The following is a 15834-nucleotide window of genomic DNA, read 5'->3' as shown; positions in this document are numbered from 1 at the left end:
GACATGAAATGGAATGTGGCACTTTCACAAGTTTGTAGCTTGGTGATGTCAGGCATTTCAATGATAAAGTACCTTGCTTCATACAGAGGAAGATCAAAGCAAGGAATTCATGTGCAGATAATTAACCAGGGTGACCATGGTCACCAAGTGACATGCAGGTAAGCACTCGAGTTATAGCAATCATTATTTGAGCTACATATATAATAAAGCCATTTTTAGCTTGGACGTGATACACGGAGCCATAAGTACATTTAAATGTGGAGCTCCACATACAGATGGTATAAAAACACCACCTTTAAGGAACTTATGTAAGTCAATCTGTTAAAGTTAGTGTTCAAGCATCAACATAGCTGTGCATACCTGAAATATGAAATGATGCCTTTATCAAATCCTTACTCAACCCCATGAAGGACCACTCATCTTAAAGACCATTGAATCACCATCCTACAAAACATCATTGTCAAGATTCCAGAAAAGGCTTTAGAGCTAGAAGGCTTGCCTATCAAACTGAACCACTACTAACATCAACCTTAGGTGGTTATTGCAGTGGAAGAGGAACCTGAATTAATGCTGGTGAATTCTCACTTGATACATTAGTATGTACATCAGAGGTTCTAACAAAGCTGAAATCGAAAGCAAGATGCAACAATCCATTAGCAGAGTAAGCAAATGGTCCAAAAACATAGGAATGGTCATCAATCATGTCACTGCTATGTTATGCATACTCAGAAATATACATGCCGATGAGGACAAACCTTCACCATCCTTTGTAAGCATTATCATCCCTCTGAAAGAAACATTGAAGTTGGGGATAATTTATGAAAGACAACTCTACTTCACCAGTTACATTAACACAATGATAATTTGAGATATCAATGCAATGAAAGTTGCAGCAGAAAACACAACTGAAGAACATCATCTGCTTATGCTCTACAAGTTTTATCCACTCCATCCTGTATTATGCACTACCAATGATCAGTATGTGTACTACACAGCTATATAAGACTGAGAAGATACAAAACACCTGTTTAAAACTTTTCACAAGAAGTGTTTCAGCCATCCCCATTTAAACATTATTACAGCTCACAAGCCTCGGCAGAATCGCAAAGCACCAACACTGCTTACAGCTACCAATGAGATAATTGTTCACCACTAGGATCTGTGCAAATCCGTCAAGACACAAAATACAAAGACTGGGTAGAGGGTGAAGCGAAATAAGCTTTTAAGCACTTATTTAATGGCAGTCACCTGTCATCATTGTCACAGATGGTTTCTATACTACAGATAGACAACTGGGTGGGCATTCATCATCTCATGAAGCAACAACATTCTTTATAATGCTGGTGAAACATTCAAGCTTCCCACAAACAGCTCAAGAATGAAGCTGGAAGCCATAAAGTAAATTCTCCTCTGGATTGCTGAAAACAATGAACTACAAACAGATTGGCTTGCAAGAAGTACTGCAAAACATTCAGAGTGGTTGGTCTTAAGACAGGAAAGTAACTACATGGTAAATCATTCACCTGGATATACATGTCAAGCCATGTAGGGTAATGCTACACAAAGAAGATAAGCTCACAAGAGAAGTCCCTATAATAAAAATGGCACAATTTTACTGGCAGAATACTGACCTCCTCTGCATTAGTAAAACAAAAACAGAAACCCTTTATCAATATTCATAGAGAATGAATTGTATAGTGTAGCTAGGAAAAGCAAAAGATGGTGAATCAATAAGACAGTATATAAGCCATTTGTACATCAGTAAAGGAGTACACCTCCATTTTCTGCAACCCCTGGAATTGTCATCTAGTATTCAATTCAACTAAAAAACTATTAGGTCATCAAGAAATTAATGTTGCGCTTTGGAACACTTTCATTAACCACCCCCCCAAAAACGTACATCACATATAATAGTTAAACGAACCACCTAAACATCACATTAGTGTAGCCTATATAATGTGTAAAGTTTAGTTTACTCTAATATCTTATAGTGATGGCACATGATGAGACACACATTTGGCATGCAATGCTGTCTGAATACAACAAGGGAAACAATGCCTCTGTAGCCACAAAGAATATCAAAGAAGTTTATGGAAATGTTTTGAATGTTTGTAAGTGTCAACGATGGTTCAGCAAGTTTCGTTCAGGTGACATTAGCCTTAAAAACTGTGATGGCAGGGGGCCAACATGTTGGAATTGATATTGATGCTCTGAAGATGCTTGTTGAGTCTAACTCAAGGCAACACACTTGTGAAATGGCCCTGAAATTGCATATCTCTCATGAAACAATACATAAACATCTAAGGAATACAGGAAAACTCCATGAAGAAGGTGTTTGGGTGCCTCACGACTCTCTGATGATCATTGTTTCCAATGTGTGAACATTGCTTCGTCTCATCTGCCACATAATGTTCATGAACCATTTTTGGACAGAAATGTCACTGGTGATGAAAAATGGATTCTGTATGTGAATATTAAATGCTAAAAACAATGGCTCAGTCCTAGACATAAACCACTTCTGACCCAAAACCTGGACTCCATCTGCAGAAAGTGATGCTTTACATTTGGTGAGACATTAAAGGAGAAATTCATTTCGAACTCCTCAATCCACAGCAAACTGTCAATGCAGAGACCTATAATCAGCAACTAGAACATTTAAATCAAGCCCTTCATCAGAAATGCCCTTCACTCGTCAATCAGAAAGGTGTTCTTCTTCTCCACTACAATGCACATCCACAGGTGGCACGTTTGTGGAAACACATGATTATGGAGTTGGGTTGGGATATGGCACCATCAGATTACCATCTTTTTCATTCACTGCAACACCATCTTAATGGGAAAACATAGGCAAATGTATTAAAGAGGACATCAACATGTTTTTTTGCTTCAAAGCCAAGTGATTTCTTTAATCAGGGCATTAACAACCTGATTGTAAGATGAAAAAAGCATCATCAATAAGATTGGAGACTATTTCATTTAATATAAGTTTTGTTTTGATATACAAGTTGTTTGGGTTTTTTTCATCTATAAAAAGCTATATTAATTTCTTGACGACCTAATATTTAGCAATTGGAGGCTCATAAAACTGGCATTATCATGACAGTTTTGTGATGTCTCATACATCAAGCCATACTGAATCAGGAATTGCAAGTATAAATAAAGTTAATTCATCAGAGCTTTATAAAATATGCATATAATTAACACAATCATAAAGTTATTAGTGAAAAATTCCACATATTTAAACAAAAAATTATGGTATCTGAGTAGTTTATGATTTGATTTATAATGATTCTCATCAATTTTCTCTTTACTGAAAAAAATACTAAAAGGTAGTCATTCTTTCTGTTTACATTGTGATGCTATTCTAAAAATATTCACATTCATGACAGACCAGGCAAAACAACATTAATTCAGTAACGGAAGCCACAAACTTAACAGATGAATAAAAGAAAAGAAAATATAATATCAAAATTTGAGAAATAAAGCAATGACATACTGGCCACATCAGAGCCACCTTCAACTTCACTAACTCCAAGACAGGCTACACGATCACCAGCAATAGATGGCACTAAAAACTCTTTTTTTAACTCTTCACTTCCAAAACTGAAAAAAAAATTCTATTAATGTTCATGTTTCAAAAAATGTAAGAAAAATTAACTTAACTCTTTATTAACTAGAACAATTATCTATGATGCTGTGTTAAAGATTTGAGGAAACTATTTAACTTGTTTGGTTTTACTGCAAAGCTGTCAATGGGCTATCTTCTCTGTGTCTGTCATGGGGACTAAGCCCTGATTTCTATCATTTTAAGCCTTCAAACTTACAATTATAAGTTCTATGTAACTGAACAGTTTTTACAAAATCCAAAAACAAAATGATGCTTTGCACATGGTTCCAATGAAGTTCATTTTACTGAAACATTAACCATATAATTATTTTGCCTCGCAACAAGTTTAGATATATCTTTGTATTTTTCAGACTGTTGAAAAGATGATGCTAGTCAGAAACTGTCTCCTTTTAAAAACAAAGCAGGAAGTGATTGTGATAAAGCATAACAGCTTACTTGGCAAGGGCTGGAGTCGCCATGTCTGTGTGGACTGAAATAGCCATTGGGATTCCTCCACACTTAATTGTGCCTAGCTCTTCTAAGAAAGCCAAGGTGTAGGTGTAGTCAAGTCCTAGTCCACCATACTCTGCAAAGCAAAAAATAATAATCAAGCATAATCTAGTGATAAGAACTAAACAGAAAAAGATGCTTAATAAACTTTGTCATCTTATAGTAAATAATCTAAATTAAACATATATACAACTGGAAAGTATAAGTTTATAATTTAGATTATTTTTGTATGTTTTTTGTTATAGGTTCTCAGTAAAACTACTTCCTGAAGAGTGACCTTTGAAGTTACAAAACCAACAGAAGAAATTAATAAAAGGAAAAAAAAAAAGTCTGATATGTCAGTGTTTTCTTATTTGTATCCATGGGTGAACTTTACTGATGTTTTGGTTATATATACATATAAATAAAATGTGTAGTTTGCACTATTCCACTGATTATTAAATAATATAGGAAATAATCAGACCAAATTCTTCCCAAATATACTGATTTTTAAACTTTATTCTCTATGAAAAAAACCAAAGGCATTTAGTTGGCCCTAGACCACTAATCATATTTGCCCTCCTCTGAACCCTTTCTGGTAAGTTCATAACCTTTCTCAGATAGGAAGATAAAAATTGTTTATTTGTTTGTGTGTTTTGAATTTCGTGCAAAGCTACACGAGGGCTATCTGCACTAGCCATCCCTAATTTAGCAGTGTAAGACTAGAGGAAAGGCAGCTAGTCATCACCACCCACTGCCAATTCTTGGGCTACTCTTAAGTACGAAAAATAATAGATTGTATATTTTACCTTGTGGCCTAGTGATTCCTAAAAGCCCAGCTTCACCAAGTTTCTTGAACACTGAATGAGCTGGAAATTGGCCTTCAGCCTCCCATTCATCAACAAAAGGATTGATATCTTTAACGATGATCTGGTGATTAAGTTAATCATTATAAAAAATTAAGTTTCGAAAATTTTCATTTTTGTATACACATTTACACTCAAACAGAACAAACATGCTAAGCCCATTTTTAAGAGAATAACTTTGTTGTATTTTTTTCAGATAAAAGCCAAATCAGAATTAAATTAATTTACATAAACTGATCCACCCAAAACCAAATTCATCAAAACTTAAAATATGTTAACATATTAGAGAATTGTTCTTAAATAAAAGTAATTTCCTTGCACAATATAAAGTGATACTTTACACATAAACTATTATTTAATATAATTTGTCACTTAATGCACACACATACACACATATATATATAACATGACCTATTGACAACAAGGAACCATTTGATCCTTTAAGGATGTCTTTGCACACCCACCCTTAAGAAAAGTAAAAATGTAAGTCAATCTATTATTTTTCAGGATATCATCAATTCCCCTTTTAAACTCCTGTAAAAGAACTGTCACCCATTTCTTCCAAGATTAATTTATTCCAAAAGTCAGTCACCCTGTTAGAAAAATAAAATTGTCTTAACTGAAGCCTAGCCTGTATTTTCCAAATCTTGCACGTTTCCTCTCATCTCGTTATCTATCTTCAGAATATAACACAGAATAATTCTATAAATCATCCACATAATGTTGTAAACTTTAGATCATAACTTATATCTGTAAGATAACCTTTCAATCCCTGGAATCATCCTAGCAGTAGCAGTCCTCTTCTTAGATAAGAGCAGAACTGTATATAATATTCCAAATGAGGCCAAGTAGTGATTTGTATAGATGATTATATCTTTTGATTTGTTATTAGTATCTAGAAATATATCCTAAAATTCCATTAGCTTTACTAGTAGCAACACAGCACTTCATCGATGGCTAAAGCAAACACTTAAGGGTTTAGTTTAATGTCTTCAGCAAACTTAAGTCATCTACTGAATATGCCCATATCAATATTGTTAACATAAATAATAATGAACAAAAGCTCAACACTGACACCTGAGTTACTCCACGAGCAACAAGGTTGCAGTTTGACTGAATTCCATTAATAACAACCTTTTAATTTATGCTGTCCAACTACCCTACAATCCAATTAACTAGTCCTTTCTCAACCTATAACAATGCATGCATTATTGTAACATCAACATTCAATTTATAAGCAAACTTTTTTTTAGGATAAAAATTTTTCGTTATGATATTAAATCTAATAAAATCGGCAACAAATCTTATTATTCTGATAACTCAGATTAGATCAAAAAACGATGTGGGATAAGTTTAGAAAAATGTTAGAAAGGTTGCTTTTAATTCAAGATAGACAAATTCCTAAAATAAGGAAAAGGACAACTGTAAAGATAAAACCTAACTGACTTACTAAAAACATAATGAGAAAATCTGGAACAAATGCTATAAGTTTTAAGATGTTTAAAATGACGGCTTACTTATAGAACTGTAGGAAAGATGGGAATACGATTAAATACAATTTAAAAAATGCAAAATGGCTTATGAGAAAAGCTGGCTGATAATGTTATAGCAGTAAAGACTTTTTTAAAGATGTTAAAAGTAGGCAAAGTACTAAAATGTAATTGGGCCTTTAGAGTCAAGTTTTTGTTGAAGATTATGAGATGGATGAGCTTTTAAGTGTTTTTGTATGAGAAGATATTACCAATATTCCTGCCCCTGAGCATTCAATGAGAATTATTGGAATTCTGAATCATACACATACACAAAGCTCCATTGGTTTATCAAAACCCACTGAAGGTAGTGCAAGTGGGCACAATCAAGAGGAATGAGGGCTTCTACAGAAGCTAGACTGAGGAGGGAGTTGAAAAACACACTAGGATGAACCAAATATTGTGTGGGTGTGAGGAAAGGCTTCTCCACTTTGACGAGCCAACCCATCCAGGTAGCTTCCTGGAGAAGCAACTGCTTATGTAGGGCAGAGTTGTCTTGTGAAGAAACAAGAAGCAGACAGTCATCCATATAATGGTGGAAACGAAGACCTCTGGAATGAAGCAGGAATGAGTTGAGGATACCCCCCAACAACTATCATTACAAAAAACTGCCATACGCAAGTCACGTAATGAGGTGGAAGGTAAAAGAACTCAAGATAAAATAGCATCTCAACCGAGAAGCTCCAAACAGCAGAGCAGCCACATCTTTAATGCCAGGGCTGAAGAGGGAAGGTGTGCCATGGTAACAAAAAGGAGATTCTGAATATCATTTCAAAACCTCTCAGGGGAACTTCAAACAGCCTCAGAAAAAAGGTGAAGGGAGGATAAGGAATAGAGAAGGGTGGTAAGAATAAGATGAATATAAGAAAACTGGTTGGAAAAAAGTAATCGAAGTATCATCACAAAGGGAGAAGCGGCTCCAAGTGCTGCGAGTCCAAATAGTGGAGGTTGGAATGATGGTAAGCAAAAGTATGATCAACCATAGCACATGGAGTCAAGGCATATTAACCTCAGAACGTAGTTACTCCCCAAAATGACTTGCATGAATCCCAATATCCAGAGAAAGAGAAAGCACTAAATAATGACCCACAGGCTCTTCCCTGATAAGGGAAGGGGTGGAACCATAGGAAACAGGAGATAAAGACAGAACATACCTGATTAATCAATTCCACAAAATGGGAAGGAGGTCTGGGCAATTCCTACAAAATCATACGCAACTGAAAGGCATATTCAGGAAGAGGATAAAGGCTGTCCACATCCTCATCTTCCCAATCATTCAAACCTTGAGCAGGAATGAAAGGACAATCATCTTTTAGCTTTGAATGTTGCATGAAAATGGTTAACTCCAGACATTCTAAGCTGTCACCTCCTGAGCCAATAATAAGGGTTCCAACCCAGTTTACATGGTCGGTAAATCCGCTGCAGGAATAGCAGCAGTTATAGTCATGACCACTTGAAATTGCAAGTGAATAATTCTAACAATGAAAAAAAGGAGAGATGTTAAATAAAATAAATCATAACTCTCCAAGAAAAAGAATGAAAGCAGTAAATAACAAATGAACTTAAATAGAAAAATTAAGAAAGTAAAAACTTGTGGATAAGTTAATCGATCTGTGAGTGAAAACATGTCTATTCAATAAAACTGCCATTCGAGAAGCGGTTAACAGCTGCAAGATTAGAGTGATCGCCAGTTATGATAGGTGTAGTGTCACACTCCTATTGTTTGCTGCATAATCATCTGCATGTTAGTATGCAAATATCTCACATTAAGATACGTGAGGGTAAGTGGAAGTATCAAGGCTAGTGGCGAGCAAAAATTTATGCCAATAGGGGGCAGTATAAATCAAAAAAGCTTTTTGTGGTAGGAGGTAAGATATCATATCTGAATCTTATTTTTTCAAGAAAAAAAATTCAGAGACCTTAACCTGTCCTCATAAGACAACCTTACCATCCCTAGTATCATCTACTAGCCAGCACTCCTTTGAACCTTTTCCAACAATTCAATGTCCTTCCGAAGGTAAAGAGCCCAAGATTACAGCTGGACAATTAGTGGAACTTGCTAATAAATTTATTCAATTAGGTACGTTAGATTTAGTAAATGTATAAACATTTTTAAAAAACTATTTAAACTTCATCATACATACCCACCCAAATTATAAAGTGATATTTTTAAAAATAGCTTTTTACTAATTGCTGTATAGATAACTGTACAGAAATAGTAAAGCAACATTCAAAAAATAATAGCACTGGGTAAGATAAAAGAAAAGCATTAATTGCATTATTACAGAAATATTATGCTTTTGGTTTAGATGCTTCTATGATCTAAAACGCTAACCTTTCAAATTTACTATATATAAAAAAATTAGTTACATTCACACCAAACATATTTTATTCCAAGTAATTTGTATCATATTAACTCAAATAAAGACTTGAAAGTTGTAGGATTAATAATGCATTTTAAAACAAAAAGTACTTGTACATGTCTGAAAAAAAAATTATCAAAAAATTAAAATATAAGCATCTTCTTTCTTTTTTTTTAATATAGTAAACTTTTTGTGAGTATTGGTCCTATAACAGCATTTACAAACTAAATTGTTATTTTCTTCAATAAAGTTCAAACTGAAAAAAGAACAGCAAAAAAAAAAGATCAATTATATAATTTCATAAGATATACAGTCATATCCAAAACTATCAAATATTTCTTCACCTTACATATAAAACACAACTAAGATCAAAACAGACTGTTAAAATTGGGTAGTATGTATCAGTATACATACTGGTAGGGAAAAAAAAAAGTGACAGTACAACATCGAGGCAAACAAAACATACACCTTACCTGGAGAGGTTACAGGTTTTTCTTCAGAAATATCAACATATTTATACTGTCTGTATGTAGCCTTGGCCATAGTTTTCCAACCAACAAACCAGCAGCAGAAAAGGTGAGCCGTGATGAAACTGAAGTGGCGGGAATGCACATAAATCTTTGCACTAATTTTGCCACCACCAGATAAGAATCCTCACATATATTCCACCATTCTTGCGAATCTTAGTCAATGTGGATGGCAGGTTGCTGTAATATCTCTTGAGTTTCACTCAGCTGATCATTATACTCTTGTGATCTAACCCAAAGCCAAAAAGACATAGCATTGCCATCAGGTTCTTTTCCAAGATCTCTTTTGGCTTTCTTTGATTTATGAAACTGTAGGTGATATTCATTTTGTGCTGCTGTATTGCTCACTTTAGGTAATTGTTAGGGTTACTCCAACTTATTATTTAAATTACGATAATGTACATGCATTATCTTAAATTTATTATGATTAAAAGCAATCTGCCATCTGTCTCTCCAACTCATCAAATAATGTAAAATTTTTTGTAATGCAGCAGTATCCTCCTCACGGCCAAGAACACCCAAGTCTTTAATATCAGCAAATTTAAGTTATTTATTTACCATTCCTTCATATATATGTCATTGATGTAAATTAGAAACAGCAAAAGTCTTAACATTGAGCCCAGAATTACCCTACTTGTTATATTAATTCAGCTTGGCAGAACTAAATTTATAACAACCCCCACTTTCTTCCATCCAGCCATTTTCTATCCAACAAGCCAACATATCCCCCATACCTACAGAGATATTGTTTTAACAGGTCTTTTTCAAACAGCTTGTCAAATGCTTTCTGAAAATCCAGATACACCAAATCCACACCCTTACCATCATCTATATAAAAAGTAACCTGTTAAAAAAATGTCAAAAGACTACTAAAGCATGACTTTCCCATAGTGAAACCATGCTAACTATCTAACAAAATTTTAAACTTTGTTAAATGGCATTTAACACTTTCATAAACATTTTCCACTACGGATGTTGAAATAATAGGTCTATAATTACCTAGACAAATTTTATCACTTCCCTTGAAAATAAGAGAAATAATAGCCAATTTCCAAACTTCTGGCATCTGCCTATAATTGAAGGACACACAAAAGATATTAGCAATTAGCTCACATATCTAATCCTTTGTTTGTATTTTCATCAGTAAAAATTGAAAAAATAGTAAAACTTAGTAATACAGGTAACTCATAATCATCAGAAATGAGATTTCCTTTACCATCCCTCAAAGGTTCAACTGTCATCATAATAGAAAGCATTTGACTGGATGCCACATAAAAGGCTTGTTAAAATACTTATTTCTGAAGTTGTGGGGGATAAGTTGGCTCATTAGGCATAAAATGGTCAAATAGAAGAAAGCAGAGGGATATTAATATATATATATATATATATATATATATATAGTATCATGAATGGAGTTCAGTCAAATTGAATTAATGTCAGAAGTGGGGTATCTCAGAGCTTAGTGTTAGGACCTTTGTTCTTTTTTGATTTATATCAATAACAGAAATGTAGGAATGGTCAATAAATTAGTTATATTTTCTGATGATATTAAAGTCTTTGGTGTTGCTTGCTATGAAGAGGATGCTGCTGTTTTACAAAATAATTTAATTATTTGGTGAGTTGGACAAATAAATGGCAGATGACTTTTAATTATAATAAATGCAAAGTAATGCTTGTGGGTTATCATAATTTGAATTACAAGTATGATTTTGATGAGAATAGCTGTAACAGTCTTATGTAAGAAAAGGATCTTGGTGTTCTGGTTGATCAAACTCTAAAGTCATCCAAGCAGTGTGCTGTTTTTAGTGGCGAGGCAAATAGGATTTTAGGTTGTACCTATAGAAATATTGAATACAAATCTAAAAGAGGTTATAATTTAATTGTATACATCATTGGTTAGACCACATTGGAAGTATTTTGTTTAGTCTTGGGCTCCTTACCTTAGTATTAGTAAAGAAATTGAATTGTTGGAAAGGGCTCAATTGAGTGCTACTAGGATGATAACTTGGATGGAAAGGCTGTCATATGAGGACAGGGGAAAATCTCTGAAATATTTTATTTAAAAAAAGTAGTTAGAGAGGATCTGACTGAGGTGTTTAAGACTGTAAAGGAATTGATAGCATTCAAGAATTATTTTTTGTACTTGATGGTGAGAATGGTAGGACCAGAGGACAGAAATATACATTTGGCAGGGTATGAATCATTTTCAGCTATATTTTTCTAAAATGGCAATTGGCTTTTGGAATAGATAGCTTTCAGATTGGTGTATGCAGTGAATTTAAAGGAGTTTAAGGGAAGGCCTGAGAAATATTTGAATGATAAGAATGGAACAGGTCCCTTGCTATTCTTAAATTTTATGTTATGTTGCTTACCCTTAATGTATTTTAAGAAATCCTTACTATTAATTTTTACATAATAAACCACATTTTTTTTTCATATACCTATTTTGATTTAATAATGTCATGCTTGACTGACTCTTGATCTTCTATAATCCTCTAAGTCTCCTGTCAAAACATTCAAGCTTAATCTAAATTTATAATGCTTTTCTTTAATTTTATTTTTATACTCTTCATGAATCAACCTGGTTTTTTACATTTAACCACCATTTGTTTGTCTATAATTTAGAAGAAGTAAAAATTAATCTAAAATAGGACTGTTTACAATTACAGCAGTTCCTTGACCAAATGGTGAAGAAAACCTTCCTTAACAGTTTCTAAAACCTGTCTCCAAACTATATGGGTGAAACTAAAATATCCCATAATAATTATTAACAGCTGAATTATTAATCTCAATGCAAGGTTTCTCATTAGTTTGATCTGGTGGTCTACAAATCATTCACACATCAACAAATAACACACAATTTCCTAATGCCCCAAGAGGCCATACCTTACATTCTCATACAGTAGTAAAATTCTGGAACAATAAATTTCAAGGTTTTCATTAGACCATAAGTAGTAACTAAAGTACTGCACACTGTGTCATGGTCTAATTCAGTAATTGTTAGACTAGGTTTACCAGTGCTGTAGCAATTACTGACGTACTGATATTGATAATATAAATTATAATTCAGTGAGAATGAGATCTTGTAATTTTAAATATTACTGTTACTACTACTAGTCTATCCCTTTCGATCAGAATTAAATAAATATCACAGTCGTTCACAGTATAATCTGCAAATATTTTCATGCACCTACCTTTTTCAGAGTATTTCTCAATTCTGTATGCTCCTGTCTAAAAAAATCAAAATTCGCATGGTCTGCTGTTGCAGTAATACTGCTATTACTACTGGAAATTGAGACAGATCTCGAAAAACATCTAATACTGTTTATAGTACACTTGTCTGAAGTTGAAATGGTGAAAACTTTAGAAGGGTCAACTGCTTTTTTCAGACACCAGTATCTAACTTTTCCAGAATTTGCTGTGAAAAATCTCAAACTTCGTCGAATAGATTCTGATCTTGCCATTATTCAATCTTAACACTAACTAGCAAGTAGTAAAAATAAACTGCAGCAAAAATTCAGCAGCGGCAGAAATGCACAAACGTGACAAAGTAAAAGTAGTGCTAATACTAATATAGTAACAGTAACACTACATGATACATCTAAAGACGACCTCTATACTTTTATCTTGTATGAACGTGCTTCTTGACCTATGTTTCAGATTATACGTATCAGTTTATCATGTATGTGGCTTTATATGACTGTTTCTTGTGTTAATGTTATAACACTTTAAAAATAAAGTATAAGCACTACACTTTAACTTATCTCGCTCAGTTTAGTTGATCTTTGATCAATAACAACGCTGCGCCCTCTTTCGAGTAAGAGGAAATGGATTTTTTATTTTCATTTATTGCTTTTCTATGATGTAACAATGGCCTTTACATAATACAACTTTAAAAGTGCAACCACTTTTTTTTAGTAGTACAGTGACGAAAACGTATTTGCAAGTATTGTTCCATTTACTTGCAATTTAATCTTCACGTGATTATCAACAAAGATTCATATATCCTTTAGGTTATGTGAAAATTATCTTAAAACAAACAATACACATATATTGATCTACATTATATATACACAGGAAACTAGAGTAAGTTTGTTTGTTTTTGAATTTCGCGCAAAGCTACACAAGGGCTATCTGCGCTAGCCGTCCCTAATTTAGCAGTGTAAGACTAGAGGGAAGGCAGCTAGTCATCACCACCCACCGCCAACTCTTGGGCTACACTAGAGTAAGGAAAAAATAAAATACGAATATTCATCATAATGAGATCGATATATTTGTCTAAGTTACAATCTTTACTGCCTAATTGTGAGTTTCCAGATAGGATTGCACCCACAATCTGTTTGTACGACGACTATGATTTTACTCCAACTTGTGTAGAATAAGAATTGCACCGGCTTAATAAGCCAGGAGCTAAAGATTCAACAGTAGGTCACACAATGAACTTTCTCCGCAAAATGCCCCGGTGTCTTAGTGATAAGCTTGAGGGTTTTATGCAATATTTGTATAAGCATATTATGTTTTCAACGTGCTTTAGTAATATAGAACTTTTGAAAATTTTACATTTAGTCAGTTTCTATGCTGTTTTAGGATAACCATGTGGTCCAGAAAATCACCGAATCTGCCTTGTTCTAGTTACTTTGTTTCTTTGTTCTATATAATATATAATGTCTATTCTGCTCGAGGGGATATTTTAGTAAAATAGCATCAGTGCTGAATTGATCAGCGACTGTAATATTATTGTTGGCCGAATTGACGACGTCTGTATGTTACAGCCAACCAATGCTGTGAAAGAACGAAGGTCATGAGATGACACTGTCAACTAGAAAATAAACTAGGGTTAACTGTAGAAATGAAGCACACTTTCATGGTTCTGTTTTACTATGAGATCATCAAGTAAAAAGACAATCAGGTTCGATCTACAGAATAACTGAAGGTTTCAGCCATGAAATGTAACATGGACTAAGTCTGACTTTTGTCTGAGTTTTACAACGAAAGAGACTGTACACAGTGTACAACAGAGTGAAATTATATTTATTGAATGCCAAACACAATCAAAAGACAAAATGGGTGAAGTTATGGCACATTTACTAAAGGTTTGAGAGATTTCAATGAATAAGAAGATCTGTGTAGGTGTGTAAAGATTTATTTCATACTAGGAAAAAAGATTTACATACACGGAGAATGATGCTAATATTCACAGGACGAAGTGCTTCCGTGTTAGTGTTAGCTATTCCCATCAAACAATTAATGGAGGTGGTATTCTTAACATATTATCTGACTCACTACTGCAAGAGACCACTGTCTACTTTCACCCTAGTATTTTTGACTTTACAGAAATTTTTACTGTGAGAAGTAGAAGGTGCATATGATATGATAGGTGAATGATCCAGAACAATAGGCGGCTAGGGTGAAAGGATCTTAGCCACTTCTTTGACCAAAATTCTACAGTGAAACTATAATAAGTTGTATACCTGAAAATTATATTGATTATATCCTAATTAACATTCCCAAAGAGGACAATATTATTTCTCCTTGGTGACTTTAATGGGTATGACCAGAAACATTGGAGTGGCACCACTGGGAAGGAAAGAGTGGGGAAAGCCAACTCCAATGGCATTCTATTCCATAGTAGGTGTGCTGAGCATCATATTGTCATCACGAACACTATTTTTAGACAGAGAAATAAATACAAAACTAGCTGGAGACACCCTCATTCTAAACATTGGAACCTTCTAGGTTATTTCATCATTAAGGCCTGTGATTGGAATTACGTTCCATGCAAGGAACTGGTGATTGTTGGATGATGATCGCTTTGTTAGATCCATCCTAAACACTTATCTTGCTCCAAAATATCAGAAGCATCCAAGTGCAATGGGAAGAACTTTCAACATAAAGTCTCTTCAAAATATGAAGACATGTGAGAGTCTCTAACAACATTTTCATGATAAACTTTCTGCCCTGCCTACAACTGGAGGCAACATTGAATATCTCTGGAAATGGTACAAACATCAGCTATTCCACCCACTGACACCAATATTGATATGATGAAAATGATGTAGAGATTCAAGCCCTACTTGCCCAAAAGAGAAGAGCTTACTACACTTAGCTAAATGAAACTTCATCTAAGCAGAAGAAGGATATAGATCGAAACCCTAAAGCCAAAGCTCAAAGGAGAATTCGGGAAATCAGAGGTGGAAAAACCAATCAAAGAAGACCCAGCACAATACTGATAACCAATACAATGCATAGTTTCGTCGAAGCAGTAAAAATCATTTTTGGCTCAGCTTCTAACGGCCCCACTCCCCTGCAGGCACAAGATGGCTTGAAACTCCTGGAAGATAGTAAAACAACCCAAGATAAATGGAAAGAGAACTTCGAGATACTCCTAAACTGTAAGTCAACTGTGACAGATGCCACCATCAACGCCATCCCTCAACTCCGTGAATAAAGATT

General features: G+C 34.2%; 1 protein-coding gene across 1 annotated transcript in view; it reads right to left on the bottom strand.

The window, feature by feature from the left end:
* The window catches only part of LOC106463019 (probable acyl-CoA dehydrogenase 6), a 32253-nt gene extending 19083 nt beyond the window's left edge, over positions 1-13170 (bottom strand). The window contains exons 1-4 of the mRNA XM_013922989.2: positions 12576-13170; positions 4906-5026; positions 4064-4193; positions 3497-3603 (exon numbers count right to left, since the gene is read on the bottom strand). Coding sequence (XP_013778443.1) covers positions 3497-3603; positions 4064-4193; positions 4906-5026; positions 12576-12845 — 628 coding nt within the window. The 5' untranslated portion in view covers positions 12846-13170. The remainder of the gene's footprint in view (positions 1-3496; positions 3604-4063; positions 4194-4905; positions 5027-12575) is intronic.
* Between the last annotated feature and the right edge of the window lie 2664 nt (positions 13171-15834).

The sequence above is a fragment of the Limulus polyphemus genome, unplaced genomic scaffold (genome assembly GCF_000517525.1).
Source record: "Limulus polyphemus unplaced genomic scaffold, Limulus_polyphemus-2.1.2 Scaffold1303, whole genome shotgun sequence".
Lineage (NCBI taxonomy): Eukaryota > Metazoa > Arthropoda > Merostomata > Xiphosura > Limulidae > Limulus > Limulus polyphemus.
This window is presented reverse-complemented; position numbering and strand designations above follow the sequence as displayed.